The following is a 26,427-nucleotide window of genomic DNA, read 5'->3' on the forward strand; positions in this document are numbered from 1 at the left end:
CAGATCACAAAAAGAATGTGAGAAGGGGCACTAACAATGCACACTTCAACTAAGTGAAACCTTCACGTTGAAAACTTTCGACTTTTACATAAATACAAACATTTGAACATCCATATAGGTTCTTTATGGCAAACAGTATTTGCACATTAAACTCACCTTCATGGTAAATCACCCACAACATGCCCCAGGGCACGTGATCGTATGCCTTTTCGTGGTTTACAGTGTATTCCTCTTGGAAATGCTTCAACGTTTTCTGGAAGATCTATCTTTGAACGACTATATGGTCGGGTGTACTGCAACCAGGACAGTAATCTTGGGCGCGACAATTTCCCCACTTATCGTTTCCTGACATCTAGAATAGACTTTTCGATAATTAGAACACAATCTTTGGTCTCTGTTTGAAAAAAATTGTGATTGTCACCCCATATTACCATTGCCTTGGTGTTTTTCCCAGGGTTCCCATCCACCTAGCATACATGGGTCACTCAGAGAATACCATCTGTATTTAAGGTTTCTAAAATATCAAGCCGAACGTGCTTTTCACCAGCAGCTTTATCACTTTTAAGTGAGTTTAGCTCAAATAAGCGTTCAACCGAAGAAGAACCTGCCGAATAAAATAATACAATCACGAATCGATTTCGATGTCCAACTTCATTCAGGCGGGTCACTCTCAATTTGGATGCAAAAGTCTCCACAATTTTGTTTCTGATCCCAGCATCCACTGCGGCTGCCAACTGTATTCTGTAAGTCGAGCTGGACTTACCAATTTCTAGTGTTCGGCACTAGAACATTTAGGTAGTGACGAGTTGATAACTCCACCCGTCCTCTTACACAAACGTTCAGCAAAGAGTGGAAGATGACCGAACTCTATCAGAAACCTCTGTCACCAAGTATTTCTATTCCAGGTACCCTTATAAATATCCCTGTCTTAAAATAATATCCATACCATAGAGTGGAGAGTGTGTATCCTGCACAGAAGGCTGCTATGATCTCTCCATTAAGTTCACTGACGACATTCCTTTCAATCAATCCTTCTCACGGTTATCAGTGCCAAGGTGTGCACTGAAGTCTCCTTGCAGGACAAATGACTTTACCCCAAATATATCTAAAGCTGAGGTGAATTTGCTTAGGAAGGATTTGTATTTGACCTCGGTGTTTGCTGCATATACTTACAGCAGCCACAGTGGTCCTTCGTATTCAGCCTTAGCTTCAAGAGGTGAACCCACACACCTAGTAGGTTTCACTCCATAATACAATCCGAAAGCTGGGGATTTAGGGTATTCTTATCCCACCTGTGCAGACATTGTTGGCACCACAGTTGCGTAGTGGAGTTCAAAGCCTATATCCAGGTGTACGCTATCGGAGAAAGGAAATTTTGTAGAGGAGACACCGATTATATCTTACAGGCAGATTATATCTAACAATTTCGACGTTTTAATTCTCAATTATTAAAGGTTCCCTTCTTGATCTGCTTTGTTGTCCCGAGACCGTCAATATTGTGCTCCCATCAAAAACGGTAAGTCATGGATTTTGTGTTAACATATGTATGTCTGTATGCATGTATTTATTTAGGTATGTATGTGTGCGTGTGTGTAAATATGTGTGTATGTATTATGTATGTGTGCGTGTGTGTAAATATGTGTGTATGTATTATGTATGTGTGCGTGTGTGTAAATATGTGTGTGTGTATGGATTGATAGATTTGCGGATAGACAGACAGAGAGACAGATAGATAGATAGGTAGGTAGATAGACAGACAGATAGATAGATAGGTAGGTAGATAGACAGACAGATAGATAGATAGGTAGATAGATAGATAGATAGATAGATAGATAGATAGATAGATTACATAGAAGGATAGATATATATAGATAGATAGATAGACAGACAGCAGACAGATAGATAGATAGATAGATAAGTTTCTTTATTGGCCACACAGGGATGCACACAGATGGGACAAGTTACAAGGTAGAGCTTTTCTTTTGGGGGATGAAGAGAACAAAAAACAAAAGAAAAAAAAATGGGGGTGGCGTAGGTTTTCGATCAAGAGGGATCGTAAAAGAGGAAAAAAAAGAACGATCAATAGGGATCGTGTATCACAGTGTTATGATACATGGTGTAAAGAGGAAAGCAAGTAAGGTTTATCCGTGGGAAGAAAAGCCTACGAAAAAGACCACGGTAACCTTGGTCAATATTGTTATATGTTACCACATTTGTTTGCAAGTGGGTAACCCTCTGTTTTCAATTTCTGGGTTCATAGGATTATGCTCAAGGTGGCTTCGTCATTCATACGTGCCATCCTTGCTACATTCACCCATCTTTTTTTAAAACATTCGCTAGACAAAACTTGCCTCTCTACTCTCACTTTCCTTTTCAAGTGGTACTTGAAGAAGTTGATGGGAGATTGACCAGAGAGGAGAGTGTTTGTCTCCAATCCTTTCAGACGCGTCCACCAGATACATTCTTTCGCCATAGCCACAAGGATGATGAAAATAGCTCTTCCTTCCCGTTTGAAGGAAGGAGGCGTGACAATATTGACGATAGACTCAGCTGATAAACCGACACGTCCCACACGTGACAGCAGCTGTTCGACATAAGCCCACAGGTCGGAAATTGTTGGACACTGCACGGGTGCGTGCAGAACGGTTTCGTCGCTCTGACCGCATCTCGGGCAGGTCGGCCCCGTGTTTCTCGAGCCGTGTCTGTAGAGCTTATCCCGAACGGGTAGCGCTTCTCGGTCGCACTGCCAGGCCAGGGATCTCTGGAAGTTGTCCATGGGCCCTGGCCCGAAAATCGTCCTGAACAGGCGGGTCAGAGACTCCTCGTCGACGTCCAGGTTTGCCCCGAACTCGTCGTCGTACCTCCCCTCCACTAATCCCCTATAGAATGCTTTGGTTGTGTTGAAGTCACTCAAGGTCGACCCGGGACGGCAGAGTTGCTTGAGAGCAACGCGACACTCGCGGTGCCATTCGCCCTTCCTCGGCCTCTTTTTGATCCACGACTGCAGTTCGGTGATGGAGACGAGCTGCGGGAAAGCGTGCCTCACAAACGGCGACCACACCTGTTCACCGTCGTCTATATAGAGCCAGAGATGTCGCAGTCTCGGCGCGTGTCTGCGCATCATCAACCACGGCATACCCAGCCCTCCTTTTAGCGGGTGTTGACAGCAAATGGATCGCCTGACCATCGGGACGCATCCTTTCCACAAGAAGCGAAAGAGAATGCGTTGTAGTTTGGTGATGGTAGGGTCGGGACAAGGTACGACGGATAGGCGGTAGTAGATGACGGACGCGATGTACGTGTTCGCCACCTCCGCCCGACCTTTTAGGGACAGTTTCTTCTCGGCCCATTGCCGGGCGAGAGTGACCACCCTACTCGTTATCTCGTTCCAGTTCTTCTCCACTTGGAGGCCCGGACCAAACTAGACCCCGAGCAACTCAACCGGGCCGTCGGTCCAGCGTCCCACGACGGAGGCGCTGGTGGACGGCATGGGCTTGCTTCTCCAGGTGCCTAGTCGCAAGCCCACTGACTTTTCCCGGTTGATTTTCGCTCCTGTCACCGCTTCGTAGTTTTTCAGTGTCTCGCCGACCAGCTCGATGTGCTCGTGGCTAGACACTATGACGGTGACGTCGTCCGCGTATGCAGACACGCTCGTCCCGCATCCCAGTTCTCGCGGGATGCCCCTCAAAGTTGCCAGCTTCCGCAATAATTGCTCGAGAGTCAATATGTATAGAAGCGACGAGAGGGGGCATCCCTGACGGACCGAACGTGCGATGTCGAAGGGTCTCGATAGATGTCCATTTACGCGAAATACCGAACGGATACCTCTGTACAAAGCGGCTATCCAGCCGCGGAAGACGGGACCGAAGCCTGCCGCTCTTAGGACCGCCTCCAAGTATCGATGGTCTACCCTATCGAAAGCTTTCGATTGATCAAGATTGATCAGCGCCCCACCCATGCCAGGTTCGTTAACTACCCTGTCTATGATGTAGCGCATCAGGTGGAGGTTGTCATGGATGGTCCGGCCCGGCACGGCGCATGTTTGCGCCCTGTCGACCAGTTTCTCGATGACAAGCGCCAACCTCTTGGCTAGCACCTTGGCCAAAATTTTCAAGTCTGCATTAAGTAGAGTGATGGGCCTAAAGTTATCTATTACATTTCCCTTGTTTAGATCTTTCTTCAGCAGTGTTACAGCTCCTCGGCTCACAAAACCAGGAATGCTCCCGTTTTGCTGCCAGTTGCAGTACACCGCCGCCAAGAGATCTCCAAACAAGTCTGGCATACAATTGTAAAGCTTGTAGGGTAGACCATCCAAACCCGGTGATTTGTCCCTCGAGCATTCTGCCATCGCCTCCTGCACTTCCGCCGCCGTACCTTCGCAGCACCCTGCCTTTCTTGTCGAGAGTCGTGGTAGGCTATGTAGGTGGGCACTGAAGTCCACTCTACGTTCTTGCCCTCCACTCGTCCCGAACAGTCGGGCAAAATGCTGCTGAAAGGCCTCACACATTTTACTTGGCTCAAGCAATTCGTGCCCCTGTTCATCTACCAGGGACCGAATGGTGGCTTTGCTGCCCTGTTGCGCCTCTGCCACCCGGGCCTCTCTCGCGGCTCCAACACCTTCGTTCCTTAGAGCACGCATCCTAGCTCTGACAGCACATCTTCGTGCTTGGCGTTGAAGTGTTGGTCGAGGGCCAACCTCGCCGCCAAAACGTCGGATGCGATGCCGCTTCTAATTGCCATAGATAGATAGATAGATAGATAGATAGATAGATAGATAGATAGATAGATAGATAGATAGATAGATGGATAGATTAGATAGATGGATAGATAGATAGATAGATAGATATAGAGATAGATACATAGATAGATAGATATGTAGATAGGTAGATAGATAGATAGATAGATAGAGAGATAGAGAGATAGAGAGATAGACAGACATACAGACAGACAGACAGACAGACAGATAGATAGAAAGAAAGATAGATAGATAGATAGATAGATAGACAGACATACAGACAGACAGACAGACAGACAGACAGATAGATAGATAGATATATAGATAGATAGATATGTTTCTTTATTAGCCACACAGGGCTGCACACAGACAGAACAAATTACAAGGTAGAGCATTTCTTTTGGGGCTAAAAAAAAATGGGGGTTGGTTTTCGATCAAAAGGGATCGTAAAAAGAAAGATAGAGGACAAAAAAAGGGGAGGATTTTTAAAAACAGGGGGGAGAGGGATTAAAAAAAGAAAAGCGGAGAGGAAAAAAAGTTGATCAATAGGGATCGTAATCACAGAAATGTCAATATGAAGTGTAAAGGGGAGGACAGGTGAGGTTTACCCGTGGAAAGAAAAGCCTACGGAAAAGACCACGGTAACCTCGGTCAATGAAGTCACATGTTATATTTCTTTCTTTTAGTTTTTTTTTTGCAAATAAGCAACTCTCTGTATTAATTTTTACGGTTCATAGAATCATAGTCAAGGTGGCTTCGTCATTCATACGTGCCATCCTTGCTACATTCACCCATCTTTTTTTAAAACATTCACTAGACAAAACTTGCCTCCCTACTCTCACTTTCCTCTTCAAGTGATACTTGAAGAAGTTGATGAGAGATTGACCAGAGAGGAAAGTGTTTGTCTCCAATCCTTTCAGACGCGTCCACCAGATACATTCTTTCGCCATAGCCACAAGGATGATGAAAATAGCTCTTCCTTCCCGTTTGAAGGAAGGAGGCGTGTCGATATTAACGATAGACTCGGCTGATAAACCGACACGTCCCACACGTGACAGCAGTCGTTCGACATAAGCCCACAGCTCGGAAATTGCTGGACACTGCACGATTGCGTGCAGAGCGGTTTCGTCGCTCTGCCCGCATCTTGGGCAGGTCGGCCCCGTGTTTCTCGAGCCATGCCTATAGAGCTTATCCCGAACGGGTAGCGTTTCTCGGTAGCACCGCCAGGCCAGGGATCTCTGGAAGTTGTCCGTAGGTCCCGGGCCGAAAGTCGTTTCAAACAGGCGGGTCAGGTATTCCTCGTCGACGTCCAGGTTTGCCTCGAGATCGTCGTCGTACCTCCCCTCCACTAATCCCCTATAGAATGCTTTGGTTGTGTTGAAGTCACTCAAGGTCGACCCGGGACGGCAGAGTTGCTTGAGAGCAACGCGACACTCGCTGTGCCATTCGCCCTTCCTCGGCCTCTTTTTGATCCACGACTGCAGTTCGGTCATGGAGACGAGTTGCGGGAAAGCGTGCCTCACAAACGGCGACCACACCTGTTCACCGATAGATAGATAGATAGATAGATAGATAGATAGATAGATAGATAGATAGATAGATAGATAGATAGATAGATAGATAGATTGATTGATTGATATAGAAATACCTGTCAATCTATTCGGTTGTCCAGAAATTTATTGCCGATATATGGTAGCTTAAATTTCGACTTATTTTAGAACATGGTTGAGTTCATAAAATAGAATTTAACTACACCTCCATTTAGAGCGCAGTTTAAGCTATCTTTTCGTGTAAGAAAGTTTATGTTCCTATAACCTGTGTTAATTTTGTAACACTTGAAAAGGCAAGATAAGAAAGTTCATTTTCGGCACTTGATGCTTTGGGAACCAGACAAAAATTGCTGCAGCTCGGCTGGCATGGGTTACTCCATCCCTCCATATTCACCAGATATTGCACCTTCGGATTTCCACTTATTCAGGCCTCTGCAGAATAGTCTTAATGGTAAAAATTTTAATTCCTTGAATGATGTGAAAAGATACCTCGATGAATTCTTTGCCATGAAACCACCTCAATTCTGGAAAGAGGGCATTTTCAAGTTAAAGGAAAGATGGAGAAGCATAGTGCAACAAAATGGTTCATATTTGGTTGTTTAAAAATGCAATGGCAAGTATTTATTGGCCCTTTATTTTCCTTTAAAAATCGGCACGAGCTTTCCAGGCAACCCAATATAAATACATATATATCTATGTATATCTGTATACATATATATGTATATATATATATATACATATATATATTTATATATATATATATATTTATATATATATACATATATACAAACTTATATATATATAAACACGCACACACAAACATATGTATATATATATGTATAAAGATTATATATATATATATAAATTTTTATACATTTACATATATACATCTACATATACACACTATATTTAAGGAGTGAATAACCAGTTTATATAGCACCCGTGTACAAAATATCTAATCCTCATCCCTTTCGTATGCAGTCAATTTATAACCTAAAATATGTTCCCAAACATTTTTCTTACAAACTTTTGTGATATTCCATTGAACGCCAAAAGATATGTTGACCTTCGAGCTTCAATCCGGAATATTATTCACCAGTGCTAGAAATGCCCGACTCTTCAGTGATCATGATGGATAACTATACTAAATAATATCAAGGCAATTGAGCTTTTACATCAATTCAAACTACTTTTAAATATTGCATCATATTGCCTTGACAGATTCTCCTAAGGACGCAGTGGAATAGTCCTACAGCGTATTAGGACGCCGTACATGAAAGGTTGGCGTCGGGCTTTCTTGTACGTCAGCAGAATGCGCAAGTCTACGTTTCTAGTCATCTTCAAACTACCAGCGATTTTAGATAGCAAAATTAGTCTACTCTTGACAATGTACAGGGATATTAGCTGTTTATGTAATGTGTATGCTTTGCCATATACAAGCATGAAATAATGAAATACCAGATTCACAGAAAGGCATGCAGTTCCAGCAAACCTCCAAGATGTAACACGATATAATAGATTTGGTAGAATGGACAATGTCGACGTCACCCACATCTTCATAAAATGCTGTCCGAAAATGTTGTCATGTATTGCATTCTTTTTTCAGTTCTAAACGATAATATATACTCTCTATTTTTCCACAGAACCGTGTCATCTCCAAGAAATCTTGCGACGATAAACCTGATGACACCCCAAGTAAGAACTAATTTTATATTGTATAAGACAATAACTTTGAAGAAATGTTCAGGAATGAGATTAAATATTATAAAGTATCCAACTTCCAGTTCTACAGTGTTTAGCTAAATTCATTCACCCGTGTCTCCTTAACGATTTATAATTTCACCAAAGCTGAATTGTCTCTACATCACTATTCATATTTCTTCAGTAATATATACTAAGATACAAGTCAAAATTTCTTTTAAAATACATTTTTCTTTGCAATAATTTCCTTAATAAAATGTTACTCTGTTATACTATGACATTAATTGTGTGTATATGAGTGTGTGTGTGTGTGTGTGTGTGTGTGTGTGTGTGTGTGTGTGCAGCGCTACGTCGATAAGTGTACCAACTATTGTTCGTCTGAGAATCGAATGCCCGACCTAGCGCATCAATGCGTTTATATCTAGAAGTTAGCAATCTGTTCAGTCTTGTGCTTCCAATCACTCGTGAATAGATTCCCGAAGTAACGATGTTCCACTTTCCTGCAGAGTGTGTGTTAGTCATCCCTGCCTTGGAGCACTCGGCAGCCAACCCATTCAATGCATGTCGAAAGTGAACATGACATGAGTCAGATAGCAGCATGTCGTCTGCAAATAGCAGTCGACCGACCCCTTACAGACGAAATGAGATACTTCTACTAAAATGGCTGAGCCATGCTCAACCAGATCATAAGAAATGTGAGAAGAAGCACTAACAATGCGCTCTGCTATTGAAGTCCAAACTCCACGTTGAAAACATTCGGCTTTTGCAGAAATTCAAACATTTGGACATCCGTACAAATATTTTACGGTTAAAAAGTATTTGCCCATTGAACTCGGCTTCCTGGTAAACCATACGCAACATGCCCCACGGCACGTGGTCTACAGCGTATTCCCCTTGGAATTATTTCAACGTTTTCTCGAAGATCTGCCTTTGAACGAATATCTGGTCGGGTGTACTGTATCCAGGACAGTAATCTTGGGCGCGACCATTTCCCTACGTAATATTTCTAGACATGTAGTGTAGACTTTGTCTAAAAAAAATCTGTGATTATTACCCCGGATTGACATTGCCCTCGTGTTTTCCCTGAGACCCATTCCACCTAGCATACATGGGTCACTCAGAGAATACCCTGAGTATTTAAGGGTTTTAAATTATCAAGACGAACGTATTTCTCTCCAGCAGCTTTATCACTTTTCAGTGACTTTAGTTCGACAAAAATAATACAATCACTAATCGATTTCGATGCCCAAGTTTATTCATGTGGGTCTCTCTCTCAATTTCGATGCAATATTATCCACAATTTTTTTTCTTATTCCATCATCCACAACTACTATCAACTTTATTCTGTAGGTCGCACTGGACTTACCAACTCACTAGGTTCTCCCAACTGTAGGCATCTTCCGGTTTCAGACATCTTGGTAGTGATCAGTTGACAACTCTCCCCACTCCTTTTACCCGAACGTCCAGCACAGACTCAAAGATGACTGAGACGACAACAACATCTATCAAGAACTTCTGTCACTAAGCATTTCTATTCCAAGTACCCTTATAAACAATCCTGTCTTAAAACGATAACTATATCATAGAGAGTCCGTTTCCTACCAGAAGACTAGTATGGCCACCCCATTAAGGTGTGTGACGCCATTCCACCCAATCAATACTTCTTGCGGTTATCAGCGCCAAAGTGTTCACGGAAGTCTCCTTGTAAGACAAATGACTTTACCCCAAATATATCCAAAGCTGCAGTGACTTTGTTAAGGAAGCATTTGTATTTGACCTCGCTATTGGGTGCATTTACTACCAGCAGCTACACCACTCCTTCATTCTGCTTGAGCTTCAGGAGGTATCCCTTAATACCTAGTGAGATTCACTCCATAATCCAATCCGAAAGCCAGGGATTGTGAGCCTCCCATTTCCGCCTGTGCAGACATAGTTGGCACCACACATGCACGGTGGAGTTTCCAACCTACTTCCAAGTGTGCGCCTCCGAAGCAATGAAGCTTTCTTGAGGAGACGCCGATTATATATAACAGGCAGCGTCTTGTCTCGTCCGGTTTTGACAGTCTAATTCTCAATAATGAACGGCTGATCCTTTCTGGACCTGCTTCGGAGTCCTGGAACACGCATATTTTGTATTCCCTCCCCATGCTTCCCAGATTAAGTTGGGTGGAGACCGCAGTATATTTCCCAAATGGACTACTCTATCCAAGATCCGAACGCAACTGCTGTTATCCCTCTCGATGGATGACGCGGTATGGCTATTCTTTCGAGCCCTTTGCATATTGTTGCTATGATGGCCTGATTCGCGCCAAATACGAAGCTGATATTGTTAATTGACCAATCAGGTGCCAAGAATTGATAATATGGCCTACATATCTATAAAAGAAGAACTTTATCATTATTATGGTCACAAATATATATATATACTCACATCCAAGTTCAACTACAAAACAAACATCCGTTCTTAAGGGAGACAAATACACATTCTCATATTCTGAGATTAATCTCTCAATTCGTTGACATCAACGTCAACAACAGGCTCAATAGACAAAAGACTAATTTTCTTCGTTTAAAATTTATTCTTAGCGAATCATTTACTTCTTTCATTCTGATTTTCATTCATTCACTCATTCTTTTTCTCCTAAATTCTAAATTTCTCTCCTCTCTATCAATTCCTTCCAAGCCAACAACTTCCTTTGTATAGGATTCAAAAATTCTTTCTTTTAAACTAAATTGTTTCATTTTAATTTCAAAGAACCCGGTCTCGGATCATTGTATACACGGTGGGGCAGAACAAGTTGTCCTCCTAATTCAAGCCTTGTATATGACGGTTAGTGTAAACTATACTTCTATCCTCTCTTTCTCTGTTTCTCTTTCTCTTCTTCTCTTTTTATTCCTCTCATTTTCTCTTTGTGTCGTTCCTCTCTCTCCCCCTCTCTCTCACGCACACGCACACACACTCAAGCAAATCATGTAACATTTCAGATTTGAAACGATACCTAGAGACCCTATAGAGACTGCACGAGTCTGCTTACTCCTTTGTAGGTATTTGGGCAAATCAGAATATTATATGTTGTGTACTAAAGACCAAGTGAAAAGGATGTTGTCTAACTACAGAATATAGATATCTCTCCGTTAATTACAAAGATGGACTAAACTGAAAACCACCATGGCGATCAAGAATTTCAGGCTGACCAGCTTTCGATTGTAGATATCAAATACCTATTTCTTTACTACCTACAAGGGGCTAAACACAGAGAGGACAAACAAGGACAGACGAACGGATTAAGTCGATTACATCGACCCCAGTGCGTAACTGGTACTTAATTTATCGACCCCGAAAGGATGAAAGGCGAAGTCGACCTCGGCGGAATTTGAACTCAGAACGTAAAGACAGACGAAATACCGCTAAGCCCGGCGTGCTAACGTTTCTGCAAGCTCCCGAGGCTGCGAACTGGTGATCAAGTGTACTGGCTACGGATGGTGGTATTGTACGTGAGTGACCAGAGCTGAAAAGTGGTCACTTGAATATCATTAACTAGAGTGCCCAGTGATGGTCGGTGTGCGCTAAATTGAATAGAGTCTATTAGAATTGATGACAGTGACAATAAATGGTTAATGAAATGAACGCACAATGTAGAATGAGGACTGGACAAGCCACACACTGTAACTGATGGAAAAAGCTAAGGACTTTATTCATTAAGTAAAATATAGAGAGTCTAAATATTAGTGAGAGATCAAAACAGAGTACAGAATGCACTTCTATTCTTCTCCGCCTCACCGAAATCGTCTTATCGCTAAAACCTTGCTGTTTTCATGCACCACATCACCTCATTAATTATCCAGGATATCTTTGTAAGGTAATTTCGAAACTTGCAATTCAAAACTGCTGCTTCCAACGGTTTCCCCAATCAACCTCACATTTCCTAAAAATGCTCTGAATCTGCTCTCTATAAACCCTACACGTATCCTTTATCGGTCGCCCACTCCGCCGTCCATTCATCTTAAGCACTACGCCATCACTGAACCTCACAATTTTTCCTCCCACCTCGTTTCTGTGTATTGCATGAAAAAAAGTCTGTGTGATCATAACGTCTGTGTAAGCCTGATTCGTCCGAGTCTAAACGAGAGGTTTAGCCACTGACTCTCGTATGATCGACTAAACAACATTTCATCGACGGTTACCCACCACTTCTCTGCATCTCGTCGTCTCCCGTATTGTCCTACTCAAACCTCCTACAATTTCCACCACCCAAAATATCCCCGTTCACACGTGAACATCTTTTTAATTTCGGATAAACACGAGTGCATGCGTTATAAAATATCTCCATCTATTGACATCCACAGAAAAACACCTACCCCATGCAAACATACATAATAATCCACGTGGCAACCACAAATACTTACCCGTAAACACAAAACATATATATATATATATATATATATATATATATATATATATATATATATATATATATAACAATTGCAGCGTGGAAGGTGTTTGTAAGCCATTTAAGAAACACACAAAAGCCGTTCGATTCACTTCAACATTTTAGTTTAGTTGTCAAAATATTTTCGTCACTAAAATCCGCGACCTGTTCACTGGCAAAAATCCGTGCTGCATATGATGAGAAGGCAAATGCACAGCTACGATCTGAAGCATTCAGCAACACACAGCTTACACTCACATAAACACTAACACATACACCACAATTCGTTCACACGCGACTAAACATGACTTCTTTTAAGTGAAAAATTGTAATGAATGCTTCCGGTATTTCATATATAATTTTGCTTAATATGTTTTTTACTTGATTTATTCTTACCAATTCTAGGAGTGGTTGGTGGACAATATTATGACCACTCAGGTGGCGGAAGTAATCTCTTGTGTCTACCCAACGACCCCCATTGGGGCAATTATACGACAGGAGATAAAAAAAGTGGTTACATTTATGGCAGTGAATATCAATTAGATTTATACCCAACTAATAAACTCTTTTCTTTTGCTAACGCTGAATCAATTGATCAACACAACGTTCCGTGCGCTGTCTGTTTGACACGACAACCTGCTGTTGTTATGATGTTACCAGCCAGGACAAAGTGTTACCCTGGTTGGACAGCTGAGTATTCGGGATATTTGATGACCGAGTATTATAAGCATAAGGGCAGACATGAGTATGTGTGTGTGGACTACGCACCAGAAGCTGATCCAGCAGGTTACAGAAACGAAAATGGAGCGCTATTATATTTCGTTCAGGCTGCTTGTGGTTCATTGCCATGTCCACCGTATGTCAATGGTCGAGAATTAACCTGCGTTGTGTGCAGTAAATATTGAATAGAAATTTACATTCGTTTCTATATGAAAATTTATGTCGGCGAATTATAAAATATAATATAATAAAGCAACATATACGTTTCTTCTAATTGTGTTTCGCAATATTTTATCCAACTAATATATGTCGTTAAATAAATTGCTGCTACAAGTTTTCAGAAAATATTCAAAACGAAACAACAGAGACGTCATAGAATGTGACAAATAGCTTAACAGAACGATGTAATCCTCGGGGAATGATTCAAGAATACATTGTATGAGGTTCAGTTTATCAAATTTAAACGTTGAAATAAAATTATGATTCGTTTAAATGTGTGTTGTATTCCGTCTTAAAATGAAAACAATCCCCAAATGAAACACCTCCGTACAAATATATCACCCTTTCATGATCAATCTTCAGAAAACACGATAAAAGCTTATAACTAACATCACTAAATCATGAGGGTTTAATAAGAAAAATACTCCCATACGTATCATTGTAACTACAATCGATGCGATGAAAGCTCTGCAATCCAATCGCGGATATTACCTAATAAAGGATATTTGATATCCACTGAAGAAATACCACAAAATGTTGACTACCTAACTACTTGTCAGGTTACTAACACATTGAAGTTTTCACGAAACACTTTCGAGAAGGGTACAAGTACACGTCCCACGATGAACTATTTTCAACCTACATTCACATATTCCCGCTTTTCTTCAAAAAACACACACACACAGCCTCGCATCACATTACACACGCAGCCTCTCATCGTTCCCTGAAATCTGATGTGCCAAAATAAAATATGAAACCACCAAGAAATATGAGTAGACTTCAGGAACAGCATCAACCGAATCTACAGCAACACCACAAAACATCGAGTTCAACAAATTATCTCCGTCTGTAACATAAAACTATCAAACTCGCAGAAGAGGAACTTGCTTCGAGATACATGCATACAGTAACTGTAACACACATAAACGACTTAGTAAGGAAAGGAAGACGACTTATAAAATATACATTAGGTGGAATCAGTGCAACCTGTTGAGTCTTTCACATTTTACCCAGCATGATTGCTCCTTGTATGTGGGAGTTTGTAGAATGGCTGCCAGATAAACGAAGGTATCCGTGGAAAGAGGGATCTGTGGGTGGCAGCACGTTTTTTGTCCGATTAATTGCGTGCCATTAATTGCGTCCGATTAATTGCTCGATTGTGAAAAGGCTAGAGAAAAAGAATAATAATTAAGTAATATGAACGCACGAAATGCAAATTGACAAATGAATATATGGAAACATTCAACATGGCGTTTCCAGTGAACAGTATTAGCGCTCAGTGTTAGGCATAAGCAATTTTTGGGTTCGTTAAAATGTGATAATGGCATATTTCAAACTCTAAACGCAAATTCAGTGCAGAAAGCTGCAAAAACAGCATATCAGTCCAGTGCTGCTCCCTATCGGGTTCCAGTTCAGCCGTTATCAAAAGAAAATACCGAAGAGGGGAATATCTAGACAAACTTAAAGCCATAGCTTTAACTTAAACATAGTCAACAACAACGAGTAAGTGACGCCATTAGAGCGCCAGGCTGGAGTCTGTCGTGAGTTACCTCCCTTCGGTATTTCTCTTTGATAAATTCTTCGCTAGAGGAGTTGACTTCAACCTTGTGCCCCAACAGTAACTGCGGTCGCTCGTACGTGCCCGCATTTTCCCGCATATTTGTGTGTGTGTGTGTGTGTGTCTGTGTCAGTGTGTGTGTAGGTGTGTTTGTATGTGTGTATGTGTGTGTGTGTGCGTGTGTGTGTGTGTGAATGTGTGTGTGTCAGTATGTGTGTGGTATGTCAGTGTCTGTGTGTGTCAATTTTGTGTGTGTGTGTTTCAGTGTGTGTGTGTGTGTGAGTATGTGTGTGTGTGTCAGTGTGTGTGTAGGTGTGTTTGTATGTGTGTGTGTGTGTGTGTGTGCGTGTGTGTGTGTGTGTGAATGTGTGTGTGTCAGTATGTGTGTGGTATGTCAGTGTCTGTGTGTGTCAATTTTGTGTGTGTGTGTTTCAGTGTGTGTGTGTGTGTGAGTATGTGTGTGTCAGTATGTGTGTGTGAGTGTGTGTGAGTGTATGTTTGTGTCAGTGTGTGTGTGTGTATGTTTGTGTGCGCGTGTGTGTGTGTGTGTCAGTGTGTGTGTGTACGTCAGTGTGTGTGTGTATGTGTGTTTGTGTGTGTCAGTGTGTGTGTGTGTGTGTGTATGTCTGTGTGTGTGTATATTAGTGTGTGTCAGTGTGTGTGTGTGTATCTATATCAGTGTGTGTGTGTGAGTGTGCGTCAGTGTGTGTGTCTCAGTGTGTGTGTGTGTGTGTGTCAGTGTGTGTGACTATTTGTGGATGTGTGTATTTTATTGTGTGTGTGTGTTTGTGCGTGTGTATGTCAGTGTGTGCGTGTGTATGTATATCAGTGTGTGTGTGTGAGTGTGTGTCAGTGTGTGTGTCTCAGTGTGGGTGTGTGTGTTTCTGTGTGTGTGTCCGAGTGTGTGAGTGTGTCAGTGTGTGTGTGTGTGTGTGTGAGTGTCTTTGTGTCTGTGTATTTGTTGGTTGAACGAAATACTTCCCACACTGAATATTAAAACAGCTTCTCAATAATAACAAATAAAATTAAATAACAACATTAGTAAATAAATATATCATAATATATCCAGAAACAGGAATCATTTCACTTTACACGTGTCTCTCATTCATCAAAATATTTTGCTAATTATTGTGTGACAATATCAAACCATCTCTTTCCAATAATTAAACCTGTCAGACAAGTTCACACCCGCTTTTACAGTTCCACCAATCGCATTGGTTCATAAATTTACGATAAGATCTTTGCCAGAGCTGGGTTGTTGTGCGCTCAATAAATACGTGGAATTCAGTTACAGGTCTTCAGCTTCAACCTCGCATCTCGATCTTTTGTTGAAGCCACACGAAGTATCACTTACGACCGACAACTGTCACCAGAATGGATTTCGCACAACTGTCCAGGAATATTTCGCAGCGTTATTCCATTTCTTCTCCCATAGCTTTTGGGGTTCTTCTCGTTCTGACGATCGTGATTCTTCATCAAGATTCAAGAATAGGAAAAATGGAAGAGAAATCGAAAACGGTAAGTCATGGATTTTGTGTTAATATATTTATGTCTTTATGTATTTATATATGCATGTATGTATGTATGCATTTACGTATGTATGTATTAATATGTGGATGTATGTCCGTACCGATGGATGGATGGATGTTAGGATGTATGCATGAATCACGTACATATGTTCCTATGGAGCACACACACACACATAAGATCACACACGTAATCACACACGAACACACAGGCGCACACACCTAAACATACCTATATATTCATATACGTATATTTGTATATATAATATACATATATATGTATATATAAATATACATATATATGAATATATTAGCGCGTGAACATATATAGATATATATATACAAACAAATATATGTGTGTGTGTATCTATCACTGTATCACTCTGCCTATCTCTCTCTCTCTCTCTCTCTATTTATCTATATATATATATGTATGTGTGTGCGTTTGTGTATAAATATATTCTTTGACCCATTTCAGTTATTTGACTGCGGCCATGCTAGAGCACTGCGTTTAGTAGGACAAATCGACTTCAGGAATTATTCTCTGTAAGCCTATTGCTCATTTTATCGGTATCTTTAGCCGAACCGCTATGTAACGGGGACGTAAACACACCGACATCAGTTGAGAATCGATAGCGGTGCGACAATAACAGACAAATCATAAAACATAGATACATACAAACTATGTGTGCTATACACACACACACACACACACACATACATCTATATATATATATATATATACATATCATATATACATACACACATATATAGTTACGTATGTATGTACATACATGTCTATCTATCAATCTATTTATCTACATATCTATCTATCTATCTATCTATCTATCTATCTATCTATCTATCTATCTATCTATCTATCTATCTATCTATATATCTATATATATGTATATATACATACATATACACACATCCCAAGGAAACACAAAGAAGAGTGGAATTGTACTCCTGTCCGATCGCTCTTTCACCAGACATAATCCTGGAGAGGGAAATAAGTGCGTAATGAAAAAAATCTAATGGTGGGGTTCTAGCATGGCCATGCCCTGTCGCTGCAACGTTTAGCCCTATTAATATTAGTGTTAAGTATTATATCTAGATGTACACTTACACACACGCACAGAAACAAACACATACAAACACACACACACGCACACATAGGAATACGTACATATTTACACACATTTATTTATTTCTCTCCATCAGGAACGGAAGTGAGGCGAGTTTTTTTTAATCTTTTCTTTCCAACTGAAAATAAAACGTGCGAGTGCCAATGTAGATCGGTGAATTTCGTAATGTTTGACTGTAATTCACGTTGGTTTTTATATATGACAATATGTAAGAACGAATGTAAATACATACACACAGACACACGGACAAACACACGCACAAATAAACACAGACACACACACATACGCACGCACACCGACACACGTGCTCAATTGTACAGGAACAATCACACTATACAGTGTATGTCCACTCACATATATGTGTGCGTTTGTGTGTGTATGCGTATAAGTAGATACGTATATTTGTGATATTTATGGTGTGTATGCTTGAGTATACGTGCGTACGTATATATTGATATGTATTTATATATATATATATATATATATATATATATATATATATATATATATATATATATATACATATATATATATATAAATATATATGTCTGTGTGGAGGTGAAGTGGCCCAGGGTTTAAGGTCGCGGACTCACGGTTGTAGGATCGCGATTTCGATTCCCAGACTGGGTGTTGTGTGTGTTTAAAGCTCCACGATCACTGCTGTACTCTTTCGCTATAACTTTCTCCCTTTCTTCTGTTGGCCTGCTCGCTTAGCCAACGGGGTGGCGTCATTTGAAGGCTAAATTAATGCGAAGCGCATTGTGACCAGCGATGTGTAGCAACAACTGATAGCCTGGTCGGTCACGGTGATCACGGAGATATATATATGTATCATACGCACACAATACACGCACACACACATACACAAATACATACACACGCACCAGCACAGATGCCCACATATACCCTTAATGAACGATACTCATACAGATACGCACACACTTATACACACATGGGCACAGTCACACACGCGCATACGCGTACTTAAGCGCACACGCGCACGCAAGCACACGCGCGCACATTACTCAAAAACAACTCCAAAAACCCACACACACGGACACACACATACACACACACACACTACAAACAAAACACACACACGATACATATACATACACACACACACACACATACATCAAACTAGCAGTACCTATTACTTGATCTGTGGTAGAGACAAAAGGAGCCACGCCAAATTCCTTCTTCCTTGACCTTAACACTACTAACCCTACAACACGCAAAGATTAACAGCCACAACCACACACACACACACACACGTGTCATCATTGCACACATACACACAGACACACAGACGTACACGCAGACCTCCGCGCACGCTCTTATCCATACTTACACACACATTCCTCCTCCTCTACCACTCTACTGTCTTTGAAAGAACTGTTCTTCACCCAGTTCCTTCCGTCATTCAAAATGTGTCCGCGTGTGTACCGTTGGCGATTTTTTTCCCTCTGTCTTCCCTCCTCTGGATCTTTCATTCTCATAAACCTTAAACCCTCCTTCTTTCCTTCCTCGTCCAATAATACTATATTTGTTCCACGTCCTGGCGTTGTTTTTTGTGCTTTCTTGTATGGATTAAATTTAACTATATATATAAATATGTGTATATATATATATGTATATATATATGTGTATATATATATATGTATATATATATATGTGTGTAGAGATATGTGTGTGTATATATGTGTGTGTGTGTACTAGCAGACATACCCGGCATTGCTGGGGATTAAAATGGCAAAGTTGGTATATAATATACTCCAGTCATTTTGAAACAGGTGATATGGGAAAGTGCAACATTGACAACAAAACAGTTGTAGAGTAAATGCTGGGCTAATTCGACTAAGCAACATGCTATGCGTCCGTTTGGAGTGTTTCAGGCCCTAACCTGTCATGCAAAATTGGAGGTGGGGTTTGTGTGATTTTTGAACGCACCGAAAAGCTGTTAGTGGATATACTCTCTTTGCAGCAGTGTGCGCTGTGTCTAACACGGCCCATCATCGGAAATTTTGACACCACACGTCAGGTTTGTTGTCCTACATCACTCATAGAGCAAATTTGGAGGAACTGTGGTTGTTCATTCGCGGTTACCAGGGAACCAATGAGGGGATAGACTTGCCCTTGAACTTTGACGTCGGCGTAAATTCATGTTTATCTATCTTCTTAGATTCACCAAACGATGTCATTTGAAATGCAGAATTATATTCTCTGATATTCTTCAGAAAATCGTTTGACTGGATGGAAGCGCCTTCTAGGCGATTCCTAAGGGGTTGAGAAGGTATTGTTGGCAATGATTCCTGCCCGAATATGTTGTCATCTATTGCATTGTTTTAAGTTCTAAACGATAATAAATACCCTGAAGTTCTATTTATATGATGCTATTTCTATTTTTTCAAAGAACCGTTTCATCTCCAAGAAATCTCTCGACGATAAACCTGATGACACACCAAGTAAGAACTAATTTTATGGCTAAAGTCTTTTACCCGTGTCTCCTTAACCAATGATTTATAATTTCACCAACTTTGAATTAGTTCCACATTACTATCCATATGTTCACAATAATATATACTAAGACACTTGCCTGAATTTATTTCAAAATATATTCTACTTTACAATAATTTCTAAATAAAATATTACTCTAATATACTATGCCATTTATTGTGTGTATGTGAGTTTATATGCAGTTCTACGTCGATAATTGTGCCAAGACCTCTTCATCTGAGAATCAAATGTCCGAGCTGGCGCTTCACTGCGTTTATATCTACAATTCAGCATTCTGTCCACTCTTGAGCTTCCAATCATTCGTGAATAGAAACCCGAACTAATGATGTTCCACTTTCCTACAAAGTCGGTATTTGTCAATCCTGCCTTGGGGTACTCGGCAGCCAACCCATTCAGTGCATGTTGTTGGTGACCATCAGACGAATCAGGTAGCAGGATGTCGTCTACAAATAACAGTCGACCGATCACGTAGAGATGAATTGGGATACCTCTACCACAATGGTTGAGCATATTCAACCAGATCACAAAAAAGAACGTGAAATGGGGCACTAACAATGCACACTTCAACTAAGTGAAACCTTCACGTTGTAAACTTTCGACTTTTACATAAATACAATCATTTGAACATCCATATAAGTACATTATGGCAACCAGTTTTTGCCCATTAAACTCACCTTCCATGTAAACCATCCGCAACTTGCCCCAGGGCACGTGATTCCCTGGTTTACAGCGTATAAACCTTAGAAATATTTCAATGTTTGCTGGAAGATCTGTCTTTGAACGACTCTCTGGTTGGGTGTACTGCGTCTCGGACAGTAATCTTGGGTACGACATTTTCCCTACTTATCGTTTCCTGACATCTAGTGTAGACTTTTCTATAATTAGTACACAATCTTTGGTCTCTGTTTGAGAAAATTGTGATTGGCACCCTATATTACCATTGCCTTGGTGTCTTTTCCAGAGTTCCCATCCACCTAGCATACATGGGTCACTCAGAGAATAAAATCTGTATTTAAAGTTTCTAAAATATCAAGCCGGGCGTGCTTTTCACCAGCAGCTTTATCACTTTTAAGTGAGTTTTGCTCAAATAAGCGTTCAACCGAAGAAGAACCTGCCGAAAAAAATTATACAATCACGAATCCATTTCGATGAACAAACTCTATCAAAAATATCTGTCACCAAGTATTTCTATACCAGGCACCCTTATAAATATCCCTGTCTTAAAATAATATCTATTCCGTAGAGAGGAGAGTGTGTATCCTGCACTGAAGGCTGCTATGACCTCTCCATTAATTTCACTGACGACATTCCTTCCAATCAATCCTTCTCACGGTTATCAATGCCAAGGTGTGCACTGAAGTCTCCTGGCAGGACAAATGACTTTACCCCAAATATATCTAAAGCTGAGGTGAATTTGCTTAGGAAGGACTTGGATTTGACCTCGCTGTTTGCTGCATATACTTACAGCAGCCACAGTGGTCCTTCATATTCAGCCTTAGCTTCAAGAGGTGAAACCTCACACCTAGTCGGTTTCACTCCATAATACAATCCGAAAGCTGGGGATTGAAAGTATCCTAATCCCACCTGTGCAGACATTGTTGGCACCACAGTTGCGTAGTGGAGTTTCAAGCCTATATCCAAGTGTACGCTATCGGAAAAACGAAATTTTGTAGAGGAGACACCGATTATATCTTACAGGCAGATTATATCTAACAATTTTGACGTTTTAATTTTCAATTATTAAAGGTTGTTCCCTTCTTGATCTGCTTTGGTTTCCTGAGACCGTCAATTTTGTGCTCCCACCCCACGCACCCCAGATTAAGTTGCAGACTTCTGCTTGTTACACTGGCATTGGGAGGGGTGTGCTATACATTTATCGAACGGACTCCTCTACTCGAGATCCGGATGCGATGTCTTTTAACTAAATCGACAAATGATGCGGTATGGTTGTTATTTTCATATTGTAGTTATGATGGCCTTATTTGCGCCGAGCTCCAAACTGATATTTGTAATTGACCGATGAATATTCGCACCTGGCGAATATTTTATCATAATTCTATTGCGTTTTATCATTATTCTATTGAGAAGTATATATACTCATACCCAAGTTTACGTATCATACATACATCCGTTCCTAGCGGAGACCGATACACATTGTGATATTCTGAGATTAATCTCTCAAATCTTTGACATCAACGTCAACAACAGGCTCAACAGACAAATGTCTTTTTTCTTTCTTTACAATTTATTCTTATTATTTACATCTTTCGTTCTGACTTTCATTCATTCACTCGTTCTTTCTTAAATTCTATAATTTTCTCTTCTCCATCAATTCCTCCCCATCCAGCAATCTACTTAGTAAATGATCCCCCAATTCTTTCTTTTAAACTACATTATTTCATTTTAATTTCGCAGAACCCGGTCTCGGATCGGGGCAGAACAACATGTCCTCCTTATTCAAAACTTGTATATGACGGTTAGTATACTTTATATTTCTGACCCCTCATTCTCTTTTTGTCCTTCTCTTTTTCTCTTTTTATACCTCTCATTCTCTCTTTTTGTTACCTCTCTTTCTCTCTCACCCTCTCTCTCACGCACACGCACACACACTCACATTTTGTGGGGTTGTTTGACATAAACATTCTCAAATCCTCTTATGGTATGTCACGTTTCAAACGTCTATATCTGTAGACTAAACAGACACTACACAAGACTGCTTACTCCTTTGTAGGTATTTGGTCAAATCAGAATATTATATGTTGTCTACTACGGAACAAGTGAAAAGGATGTTGTCTAACGACAGAATATAGATATCTCTACTTTAACTTACGGGCATGGGCTGGACTGAAAACCACCATGGCGATCAAGAATTTCAGGCTGACCAGCTTTGGATTGTAGATATCAAATGCCGAGGCTGCTAATTGGTGATCAATTGTACTGGCTACGGATGGTGGTATTGTACGTGAGTGACATGAGCTGAATAGTGGCCACTTGACTATCATTAAGTAGAGTGCCCAATGATCGTAGGTGTGGACTAAATTGAATAGAGTCTCTTAGAATTGATGACAGTGACTGTAAACGATTAATGATATGAAAGCACAATGTAGAATGAGGACTGGACAAGCCACACACTGTAACTGATGGAAAAAGTTAAGGACTTTATTCATTAAGTAAAATAGAGAGAGACTAAATATTAGTGAGAGAACACAACAGAGTACAGAATGCACTTCTATTCTTCTCCGGCTGACCGAAATCGTCCTATCGCTAAAACCTTGCTCTTTTCATGCACCACATCACCTCATTAATTATCCAGTATATCTTTGTATGGTAATTCCGTGACTTCCAATTCAAAACGGCTGCTTCCAACGGCTTCCACAATCAACCTCGCAATCCCCAAAAATGCTCTGAATTTGCTCCCTATAAACCCTACACGTATCCTTTATCGGTCGCCTACTCCGTCGTCCATTCATCTTAAGCACTACGCCATTACTGAACCTCCCAATTTTTCGTCCCACCTCGTTTCTGTGTATTGCATGACAAAAAGTCTGTGTGATCATAACGTCTTTGTAAGCCTGATTCGTCCGAGTCTAAACGAGAGGTTTAGCCACTGACTCTCGTATGATCGACTAAACAACATTTCATCGACGGTTACCCACAACTTCTCTCAATCTCGTCGTCTCCCGTATTGTCCTATTCTAGCCACCAACAATTTCCACCACCCAAAATATCCCCGTTCACACGAAAACATCTTTTCCATTTCCGATAAACACGAGTGCATGCGTTATAAAATATCTTTCTTTTCCTCCATCTATTCACATCAACCGAAAAACACCTACCCCATGTAAACATACATAATAATCCACGTCGTAACTACAAATACTTACCCGTATACACAAAACATATATATATATAAATGGAGTTGCATGAAACAATCGTGCCGCATTATCTCTGGATATCCTCGTTGCTTATTACGATATATATACATACATATACATACATACATATATATATATATATATGTATATATATATATATATATATATATATATATATATATATATATATATATATATATATATATATATACATATATATATATATGAGAAGGTAAATGTACAGTTACGATTCAGCAACACACAGCTTACACTCACATATACACCACAATTCGTTCACACGTGAATAAACATGACTTCTTTTAAGTGAAAAATTGTAATGAATGTTTCCGTTATTTCGTATATAATTTTGCTTAATAATTTTTTATTTGATTTATTCTTACTAATTCAAGGTGTAGCTGGTGGACAATGGTACGAGCAGACAGGTGGCGGAAGTAATCTCTTATGTCTACCCAACGATCCCATTTGGGCCAATTATACGACAGAAGTTGAAAAATGTGGTTACATTTATGGCAGTGAATATCAATTAGATTTATACCCAACAAATAAACTCTTTTCTTTTGCTAACGCTAAATCACTTCATGATCACAACGTTCCGTGCGCTGTCTGTTTGACACGACGACCTGCTGTTGTTATGATGTTACCAGCCAGGACACAGTGTTACGCTGGTTGGACAGCTGAGTATTCGGGATATTTGATGACCGAGTATTATAAGCATAAGGGCAGACATGAGTATGTGTGTGTGGACTACGCACCAGAAGCTGATCCAGCAGGTTACAGAAACGAAAATGGAGCGCTATTATATTTCGTTCAGGCTGCTTGTGGTTCATTGCCATGTCCACCGTATGTCAATGGTCGAGAATTAACCTGCGTTGTGTGCAGTAAATATTGAATAGAAATTTACATTCGTTTCTATATGAAAATTTATGTCGGCGAATCATAAAATATAATATAATATACGTTTCTTGTAATTGTGTTTCGCAATATTTTATCCGACTAATATATGTCATTAAATAAATTGCTGCTACAAGTTTTCAGAAAATATTCAAAACGAAACAACAGAGAAGTCATAGAATGTGACAAATAGCTTAACAGAACGATGTAATCCTCGGGGAATGATTCTAGAATACATTGTATGAGGTTCAGTTTATCAAATTTAAAAGTTGAAATAAAATGATGATTCGTTTAAATGTGTGTTGTATTCCGTCTTAAAATGAAAACAATCCCCAAAGGAAGCACCTCCGTACAAATATATCACCCTTTCATGATCAATCTTCAGAAAACACGATGAAAGCTTATAACTAACATCACTAAATCATGATGGTTTAATAAACAAATACTCCCAAACGTATCATTGTAACTACAATCGATGCGATGAAATCTCTGCAATCCAATTGCGGATATTACCAAATAAAGGATATTTGATATCCACTGAAGAAATACCACAAAATGTTGACTACCTAACTACTTGTCAGGTTATTAAAACATTGAAGTTTTCACGAAACACTTTCGACAAGGGTACAAGTACACGTCCCACGATGAACTATTTTCAACCTACATTCACATATTTCCGCTTTTCTACAAAAATCACACACAAAAATCCACGCGTCACATTACACACGCAGCCTCTCATCGTTCCCTGAAAACTGATGTGCCAAAATAAAATATGAAACCACCAAGAAATATGAGTACACCTCAGGAACAGCATCAACCGAATCTACAGCAACACCACAAAACATCAAGTTCAACAAATTATCTCCGTCTGTTACATAAAACTATCAAACTCGCAGAAGAGGAACTTGCTTCGAGATACATGCATACAATAACTGTAACACACATAAACGACTTAGTAAGGAAAGGAAGACGTCTTATAAAATATACATTAGGTGGAATCAGTGCAACATGTTGAGTCTTTCACACTCTACCCAGCATGATTGCTCCTTGTATGTGGGAGTTTGTAGAATGGCTGCCAGATAAACGAAGGTATCCGTGGAAAGAGGGATCTGTGGGTGGCAGCACGTTTTTTGTCCGATTAATTGCGTGCCATAAGAATGCTCGATTGTGAAAAAGCTAGAGAAAAAGAATAATAATTAAGTAATATGAAAGCACGAAATGCAAATTGACAAATGAATATATGGAAACATTCAACATGGCGTTTCCAGTGAACAGTATTAGCGCTCAGTATTAGGCATAAGCAATTTTTAGGTTCGTTAAAATGTGATAATGGCATATTTCAAACTCTAAACGCAAATTCAATGCAGGATGGTGCAAAAACAGCATATCAGTCGAGTGCTGCTCCCTATCGAGTTCCAGTTCAGTCGTTACCAAAAGAAAGTACCGAAGAGGGGAATATCTGGACAAACTTAAAGCCATAGCTTTAACTTAAACATAGTCAACAACAACGAGTAAGTGACGCCATTAGAGCGCCAG

General features: G+C 40.3%; 1 protein-coding gene across 1 annotated transcript in view; it reads left to right on the forward strand.

Annotated features, from left to right (window-relative positions):
- The first annotated feature begins 201 nt into the window (after nt 1-201).
- Nucleotides 202-26,427, forward strand: part of LOC118767025 (short-chain collagen C4-like) — an 86,265-nt gene continuing 60,039 nt past the window's right edge. The window contains exons 1-3 of the mRNA XM_036510932.1: nt 202-307; nt 1,455-1,516; nt 7,929-7,980. Of these exons, the coding sequence (XP_036366825.1) occupies nt 202-307; nt 1,455-1,516; nt 7,929-7,980 (220 nt within the window). The remainder of the gene's footprint in view (nt 308-1,454; nt 1,517-7,928; nt 7,981-26,427) is intronic.

The sequence above is a fragment of the Octopus sinensis genome, linkage group LG18 (assembly GCF_006345805.1).
Source record: "Octopus sinensis linkage group LG18, ASM634580v1, whole genome shotgun sequence".
In the NCBI taxonomy this organism is placed as follows: Eukaryota; Metazoa; Mollusca; class Cephalopoda; order Octopoda; family Octopodidae; genus Octopus; species Octopus sinensis.